Source organism: Triticum aestivum, chromosome 7B (assembly GCF_018294505.1).
Source record: "Triticum aestivum cultivar Chinese Spring chromosome 7B, IWGSC CS RefSeq v2.1, whole genome shotgun sequence".
NCBI lineage: Eukaryota > Viridiplantae > Streptophyta > Magnoliopsida > Poales > Poaceae > Triticum > Triticum aestivum.
This window is the reverse complement of record NC_057813.1, coordinates 730,622,420-730,631,088: the sequence shown is the minus strand read 5'-3', so window position 1 is coordinate 730,631,088 and position 8,669 is coordinate 730,622,420. Positions and strand designations below refer to the sequence as shown.

The 8,669-nt window shown below is 45.1% G+C and overlaps 1 protein-coding gene across 6 annotated transcripts; it reads right to left on the bottom strand.

Annotated features, from left to right (window-relative positions):
* Nucleotides 1-271: 271 nt before the first annotated feature.
* On the bottom strand, nucleotides 272-7,706 carry LOC123157049 (putative inactive disease susceptibility protein LOV1). 6 transcript variants are annotated; one of them, XM_044575284.1, is made up of 5 exons: nucleotides 7,358-7,706; nucleotides 4,986-5,070; nucleotides 3,409-4,536; nucleotides 2,601-3,158; nucleotides 272-2,173 (listed from the first exon to the last, which is right to left on the bottom strand). In XM_044575284.1, exons 3-5 carry the CDS (start codon nucleotides 4,456-4,458, stop codon nucleotides 410-412), a joined length of 3,372 nt encoding a protein of 1,123 aa, XP_044431219.1. In that variant the 5' UTR covers nucleotides 4,459-4,536; nucleotides 4,986-5,070; nucleotides 7,358-7,706; the 3' UTR covers nucleotides 272-409. The 6 variants fall into 6 exon arrangements, with proteins under 6 accessions (XP_044431219.1, XP_044431216.1, XP_044431215.1 ...); XM_044575281.1 differs by having other exon boundaries at nucleotides 4,986-5,064; XM_044575280.1 differs by having other exon boundaries at nucleotides 4,903-5,070; nucleotides 7,358-7,705.
* Between the last annotated feature and the right edge of the window lie 963 nt (nucleotides 7,707-8,669).

Genomic DNA, 8,669 nt, shown 5'->3' with positions numbered 1-8,669 from the left:
TCGTCAATCTATTTATTGAAGCAATGGCTCACCTCTAACATTCACAAAATCAAATTTAATCAACCTTTTGGGACGGAAGAAAAATGTAGGCAACCTCGTCTAAACATGCTTAATGTGGTAACTCCGCTCAGCAGTCCCTCAGGGGCAGGGTGGTTCAATACATGTAAGTAAATACAGAGTAACATTGTATAGGATAGCAGATTAATTAACCACATATTTGAACTGAAAAATACCATGAATCACAATGAAGATGAGCAGAGATCTAACCATGGGAGACTGTACAAAACAACATGCATGTATATATAACCATTAATTAAGATTACAAAAAAAGTCGACACAAACCAAAAAAGTAAAGACTGGATCGAGCTAATCATAAGTAGAAAACGAAAGAAACGAACATGCAAGCTCCTCAAACAAGCGTCACAGTAGGTTTCCCTGGATGGCTGCGAAGCTGAGACACAAGGCTGCTGCCGATTGCTTCATCACCGGTACCAGTAAGCAAGATTTCCTTGAGCTCAGATAGGAAGTCCAGGCCCTCTAGTTCATAGGACGCCTCGGAGCAGTCAAACTTAAGCTTCTTAAGACCTTTCATCGAACTTGATCCAAAGATTACATGTAAGCCGCTCGAGCTGCCAGAAATTTCGAGGATCTTTACCTTTTCGTAGGTGGCCAACTGCTGTCCGTGCATTTCAGCATAAAACTTGAGGCTGTGCTGCTTCACACTAAGTCGCAGAATACATAGTTTTGGCAACATCCCAAGGTGCTCTATGTCACTTTGCGGCAAAGCAGCCATCGCCAGATCCAATTTTGTGAGCTTCCTAAGGACATTGTTGGATGATAGAGCGACAGGAAGCCTGTCTCCAAGCCCATACAGTTTAAGGCTCCGGAGGTTCCCCAGAGGCTGGTCGATACCATCCAAGCAGCCTTCATGGTCGTTGTCCAGCCTCACTGACAAGGATTCGAGATGTACATGATCAGAGATTGCAGAAAAAAACCTGGGACTGTTCTTAGTGTTGATGCCAGACACTCCAAGCTTGCGCAATTGGGTGAGCTTCTTGAGGTCTTCAAGCGCAACATTGACAACACCAAGTGTGTGCAACTCTGTTAGTTTCCCAATTCCTCTGGGCGCCTTGACACCGGCTAGGTGATTACGCCTGCACAACTCGTGTAAGCAGTTGGATAAAGCACATGGTGTTGATTCTGAGTAAAAGTTGGTGCCGACACGAAGGTATTGCAACTTCTGTAACTTGGTGATGCTTGCGGGCAGGGTGACTATGGAGGTGTGCCTGGCATCCAGAGTCTGGAGCTGCCTCAGGTCACCTAATGAACTTGGCAGATGACAGATCTCATGACACCCTCGTATAGAGAGGAACTTCAGGAAACGCAGCTGTTTCACCATCTTGTCGAGATCGGCATCCTTCACACCTTCTGTACTCTCAAGATCAAGCACCCGGAGAAGCTTCATACCCTTGGAGATGAAGAAAGGCTCCCACTTCCCAAACACTGTGAGTGACCATATCCGTGAGAAGTCTGCTCTCTCAAACACAATTCTGTTTCTGTACCAGGATCGCAATATGATAAGGTGACGCCCTCTGCTTTGGGTGCTTATAGCACAATCACCACTTAGTTCATACACAAAGTTCTCTTCCACCTGCGGTGAGATAATGTACTCTCGAATGAAATCATTCACAACATAATATACCTTTATATTGTTGCTGCTGGCATGCTGGCTAGGCTGGAGTATGCTCAGTTGGACGAGCTCGGAGAAGAAATTCTCTGCATTCTGCTCCATGTTTCCTTCCACAATTTGCTTCGAGTAGCCCTCTGCGATCCACCGCCTTACTAGTCTATTCTGCCGAAAGGAAATGCCTCGAGGAAATAATAGCAGGTAGAAGATACATCCCTTGAGAAATTCTGGAGGATTAAGTATGATGGAACGCATCTGACGAAATAGACCCCCTAGACAATTAAACTCTGGTTCAGACTGTAGTTGATGCATAAATCTGTGATTCAAAGAATCTGCTGCATCCTTCCATGTCTCCGCCTTTGTGACCAACAAGCCCGCTATAGCAGTTATTACTCCAGGGAAACCTCCACACTTGATAATAAGTTCTTCTAGGTCATACATATATTTGTCATTGTTCAAAGGGGACATTCGATTTTTCTTGCATACCTGTTGTTCAAAGAATTAAAGATTAACGCCAGTCAGTATGCAAACACCGTCGGATTTTGGCGTTACAGTTGCAGAATAGAACGTGAGCAGTCTACAAAAACACTGGGTACACCCACCTGTTCAAGAGAAGAACTGGGCAAAAAAAAAAGTGAAACTAGTGAGGTACTATCATATGTTTTGTTTGCCATCTACGGTGGGACAAATAAGTATATGTGCTTATAGAGGCACATTTCCCCCCTTTTAAGTCCAGAATGAAAAATTTACATTGAGATCGACGAATTCAATATGAGCGACATATGATGTTTTGTGACCCGCCGAGTGAAGGGGGAAGTGAATAATTAATGCACGAGGTGTTAAGGTTGTGAAACATGCACTCATGACATTAGGTACCAACTAGAAACTCCCTATGAATTACTCGTAAACATACCTCCTCTTTGAAGAAATAATAGGCATCAAGAAGTTTTAAACATTGGACATTCAACATGTGCTCTTCTGTTTGTGTGCAGTATTCTGCGATGCTTGCTTCAGTTGTAATGACAATGATAACGCTTGCAGAAGCTCTTGATACCAATGCTGCTTGTATCAAATCCCATTCTTTTTTAGACCGGAGACCGTCGATGACAACGAGGCACTGATGTTGCTGCAGAAGGTGGCGACACTCCTGAAGGGGGTCTTTTTCTGAGTGAAAATCATAAAGTAAGCTCCAAAGGAAACCCCTTAAATTGAATGGATAGGATACATCGACCCAAATGAACCTGTTAAATTGGCTGCTATAACACATTATGTCAAAATACAAGTGTCGGACAAGAGTTGATTTCCCAACGCAAGCTATTCCCCATACAGACACCACTTGGGAAGTGCTGGCATGTGCTTTAGCCAGAATTTTGCCAAGTTCATTTACATGTGATTCGCGTCCAACAAGGGGATTATAGATCATCCACTCTTCCGCTTCTTTCTTTTGGCTTACTTTATGCACCTTTGGTTCCTGTATGCATGTGGGGAGAGGTATAAACACTCAGTGCTAAGCAGGGAACTTTGAGTAATTTCTCAGTCATCTATCTACAAAGCTTGGCCTTCTGGCCTCTTTTCTAAAATATGATAAAATATTCTTGTCCAGCAAAGTAAGAACATTTTCATGTGTTTTCTATCAAATTGACACCTATGACATAGCTAGTAGAAAACTTTGAAAAGTAAGAAGAACAAGGTTTCCTTAATGGTGTTTTAGGCTTACGTACCTTGAAGAAAGCACAAATGGAATGCTGAGGCGAGAACTGTTTCAATTCCAATATCTGGTAAGGATGGCCGATGCACAAGCTTGCTATTTCGAGTTGCTGCGTGGACACGATGACGCAGCCTCCCTCCTCCTCCCAGTGAGGAAGGAATGTGCTGATGGCATCCCACTCTACCATGTTTGAGAGGCCTTCCACAACGACGAGGTACCTCTTCTTTCTGACTAGCTGCTTGAACTCCTCGAAAAGATGTGCCTGGGTGGCATCCATCCTCGAGAGGACTCCCGTTGCAGCATTTTCTTCTTTGCAAGAGTTTGCGTAGAACTGAGCTACAAGTCTCCGAACGAAGTCGTGGGGACTGAAGGGATGCACCAGCTTCACCCATGCCCGGCACGCGAAGTAGTGACAGATTTCTGGATCATTGTAGGTCTCCCTGATGATGGTTGTCGTCCCAAGATCGCCGCCTGACCCCCACACGGAGATCACCTGAAGGTGCTTGTATACTTTGTTGGCGATTATATGGCCGGCGAGATCACCTAAGTGGTCGCCCAGCCTCTTGGTGTTGTGCCCTGCGTCGGCGAGCAGCATCTCAAATGCGGCTGTGCCCTGCGTCGGGTTGGACGACCCTGTAGCAGAGTCGAAGTTGATGAGGCTGTAGCGCCTGTAGCAGTTGTTGACGTCCTCCACCCTGCCCTTGAGCTTCTCTAACTCCTCTACGGCCTCGTCCAGTGTCAGCGGGGTTGCCACGCAGGATGGGAGCAACCGGCGCCAAAAGATTGGCTTGTCCTCCAGCTGAACAACATTCTCTACGCAGTCTTCCAGATCGCGAGCGAGCTGGCGAATATTGTTCGCCCAGGTCCTCACCACATTGCTCTTGATCTCCTCGTTGGTGTCCTCCAGGAAGGATTGCATCATCTCCAGCTCCAAAGTGATTGACACAAGGTCACACTTGACCTTTTGCCGCAGCCTAGTATCCTCGTCGATCGCCGACTGTACCCTGCTGATCGCCCCCACCACCACCAATTTGGACAGTCCGACCACCAGCCGGTCCGCCATTATACCTCTCTCTTCCTTCCCCTTGGGTAGGTGTTTCTTCTTTCTTGTGTGGTCGTCGGTGTAGCTAGGAATCAAGTGCTGAACTCAGAAAAAGGAGAATGATGTACTACTTGTTAGTAAGGGAATTTCATTATACCAGTGCAGCAAACTACTTCTCTAGTTTTGACTGATATACATAACAACAAATCGTATTGCGCCTAATATTGCATCAAATCTGAAATCAACAAGATAGAACTCAAAAGAACATGGCTCTCTAGTTTTGACTCATACTCCCTCCGTCCTAAAATAAGTGTCTCAACCTTGTACTAACTTTGGAGGGAGCACATAACAACAAATCATATTACACCTAATATTGCATCACATCTGAAATCAACAAGATAGAACTCAAAAGAATATGGGGTATCTTTCCGAAGGTATATATCCCACAAAAGCTGGAGCACTGACCTGAAAGATAGGTAAAGGATGCCGCTAGCAATTAGCATCCAAGTAGAGGAGAGGCGCCAGAAGATGAGACTAGATCCACCTACCAGCAGCTGGTTGGGGTTGCACAGAAATGAAGAGAGGGGCAACGAGAGATGTTATCAGTGTGGGCAAGATTCACGGAATCTGAAACTCCAAGAAGACAAGACAAAGTTTCAGTATTACAGTACTAATTAACACGTACAACAATAAGATTCTTGAGAACAGAAAGTTAACAATGTCAGATCAGTGTGATGCACGTGACGCCGTGACGGGCAACCGATTCCGCCTAGGTAACCACTGTAGTCTCGGTCTCGGGTAGGCGAGAGCGTTTGAGTGGGTCTCAAGTAGTTAGCAAGACAAAATGTACAGACTAGATTTCACAATTAACAACTTCTAGATAAGGTGCTACATGTGATGGCTGACAGCTCCAGCTTTGTTAATTTGCTGCGTGTTTAGCAAACCCTTCCCGTACGTAGGATTTTTTTTTTCAAACAAAAACCCTCTTGGTATGAGTATGTGCAAGATCCACGGAGTTCCTCAAAAAAAAAAACAGAGAGACGTTATGAGTATGTGCAAGATTCACGGAGTCTCAAACTCCAAGCAGATAAGACAAGGTTTCAGTATTACAGTACTAATCAACATGTAGAACGACAAGATTCTCGAGAAAAGGAACTTAACAATGTCAGATCAATGTGATGCATGCGATGGGCGACAGATCCCGCCTTGGTAATCACGATAGTCTCGGTCTTGGTAGGCGAGAGCATTCGAGCGTGTCTCGAGTAATTAACAAGACCAAGTGTACAGACTAGACTTCGAAATTAACAACTTCTAGATAAGAAGCTGCAGGAGGAGATGCGACAAGCAAGCTACGTCAAGTCTATCAAACTTCTAGGTCGTCGAACGAGGCTTAGGAAAGCTCTATCATTTTGGGTTTCGTTGTGAGCCTGCGTGGTCTTACGGGGGTATGATGCCCATGTTTAACTGTTGCTCTAGAGCTTTTATCTTGGCAGTTTACTTTTAACTCGTTATTGGATGAGAAAGGTGTGGCTACTCTCGAGTGTACCACACCCGAGATAGCAAAAAACCGGAAAAACAGTATGGAACAAGGTCCAAAAAATCTAAAATTTTGTGACATCAAACTATATTATATGTTTAAGGTTCTTGCAAAATTTCATCCAAAACTAACATCCGAGGAGCTCTCATTAAAAAGAACAAAATCGCTGCAAAACATTGAGGAGTGATTTTGTTCTTTTTGGTGAGAGCTCCTCCGAGGTTAGTTTTGAATCAAATTATGCAAGAAGCTTGAACATATGATAAAGTTTGATGTTGCCAAATTTCAGATTTTTTTTGGATCTGGTTTGATACCGTTTTTCATTTTTTTTGCTAACTCGGGTGTAGTACACCTGAGAGTAGAAAATCCAGTCTCTTATTGGATGTTGCCGGCATATTTTCTTCCTTAATGATTACCAAGACAGATCCTTAATCCTAAACATATATAAATTAGCAAAATTGGAGCTACGGTTTATCTTCTATGATTTTTTTGAAGTTCAAAGCATTTTCTAAAGTCCTCAGTTTTAAACATCATTTAGCTGTTTTCTAGAGGCTATAACTAGTGTTCTATTCATCCTATGAATTGGTGCCTTATACCAGTATTGAACACTTTCCTACGGTCTACAAGATGGTTTCAATTACATCTCAGTTAGATCCCTGTAACTTGCTTATTTTCTTCTCCAAAGTTGCAATGGCAGTATAATTGTTTTTAGTTCTTCCAGTTAACAGAAGATAGACTTTTGCCATTTTCATAGGAATTAATCCAGCCAACTTTTGGATTTGGTCCAATGGAAAGAATTGAACCCTGTCAAGTGTACTGCCCGCACATATTTCTTTTAGCTATGTTATGCCTTGTTTAGCTGCTGTTTTGAGGCTGTTTAGAGGGCCAGTCAGCGTAATAGTCATAAAGCTAGCTAGCACTACAGTAACATACAGTTAGTGTAGCAGCAGCAGCACGGCAAGCAGCAGAGCAAGCAGCGCTGCGGCACCACAGCAGCAGCTAGCGGAGCAGAGAGCAGCGGCAGCCGGAGGCGGGCGAGGCCAGAGGCGGATGCGGCCGGAGGTGGGCACGGCCACACTCAACACACACACACTGCACACACACCACACACACACTGCACGCACGCACAACACACACAGGCGCACCCGGGCGCCGTCGGCCATGGCCGATGCCATGGGCGCGGCTGGCGAGGCTCGCGCAGGTGGGTGGTACGGCAGCAGTAGTGGGTCAGCACGGCGGAGGCGGCGGCGGCCGGGCGCGGGGCACGGCGGGAGCAACCGCGGGGCGCGAAGAGGCGAGACGGTTGCTGCGGGCAACGGTCGGAGTTTCGGCGGCGACTAACGGCGTCGGGGAGAGGGGGAGAAAGGGCGACGGGCTGAGGCTCACCCTGGGGAGGCTGTGGTCGAGTTCGGCGAGGCCGGGAGTCTCTGGCGAGGAGATCCGGCGTGGTAGTGGTGGCGGCCGACGAAGAAGATGGCGGTGAGGAGCCCGGTGCGGAGGCGATGAGCTCCAACGGGTGGGCGGAGGCGCTGCGGTGGACAACGGAGGAGCTGCGGGACGCCTCAGCTCGTCTCGGGGGCGACGGTGGAGGCAATGGCGACGGCGGCGTCTGGACCGTCCAGAACTCCAGATCGAGGGGAGGGAACGAGGGAGAGGGCGAATGGGGTGCTAGGGTTCACCGACGGGCTGTGGGGAGGCCTTGTAGTCGTCGAGGATGCGAGGGATGGCCGCCACGACGGCATCGGGCACGTGGACGGGCGAGCAGAGGCCACGGCCATGGCTCTGCCTTCCTCTCCTGTTCAAAGGTAGAGGAAAGGCCCTGGTGGGCTGGGCCTCGCTCTGTAGCGCGTGAGCTACTATTGCATAGCAGGCCTTAGCCTTTCCTCTTTTTATCTTTCTGTTACGTATTTTCTTTACTGTTTTGTAATTAAGTCCAATACCAGATGATTTTTGTTGAATGTGAGACTTGCCACAAAAATGCCTTTTATTATTATGGGGCTGCACAAATATTTTCAATTTATTATGAAAACTTGAAACATTTGTTTATTTCGAAAAGACCAAAATATTTATTGTAGGACCACTTACTATTTTTCTAGGAATTTATTTGTGAGTCCACTGAAGTTGGTGTCAACATGACAATGATCACGAGAAATTATAGAATTATTTTGAACATTTAAGTTTTACCGTTCCAGAAATTTGATTTTTGACTTTAATTTGAAATTGAAATTTGAACCGGTTTGTGACAATGTGGGATTTAGCAACAGTAAATATGGTGACATGGCACCATTAACAGGGGATTACTGTAGCTTAATTATCCGGGCGTCACAAACATGTCTTAGAAAAATGTTGTTCACATATAGACAAAATATGGAATGAAAACAAGAGGAACAGAAAAACCAAAAAAGGAAACAAAATAAAACAAAAAATCAAAAAGAAAACAGAAGAAAAAAGTAGAAAGAATACAAACACAAAAAAATAGAGAAGAGAAAAGCAAATAAACAAAAGAAAATGAAAAAAGCATTGAAACGAAGAAATAAATGAAAGAAGAATGAGAAAAACAAAAAAGATGGAGAAGGAAAAAAAGAAAACAAAAAATCCAAAGAAAAGAGAATAAAACATTAGAAAATGAGGAAAGAAAGGAAAGAAAAAAACAACAAACCAGTGTAAAACCAACCCTTTATTTTTCTAGTACCAGGTT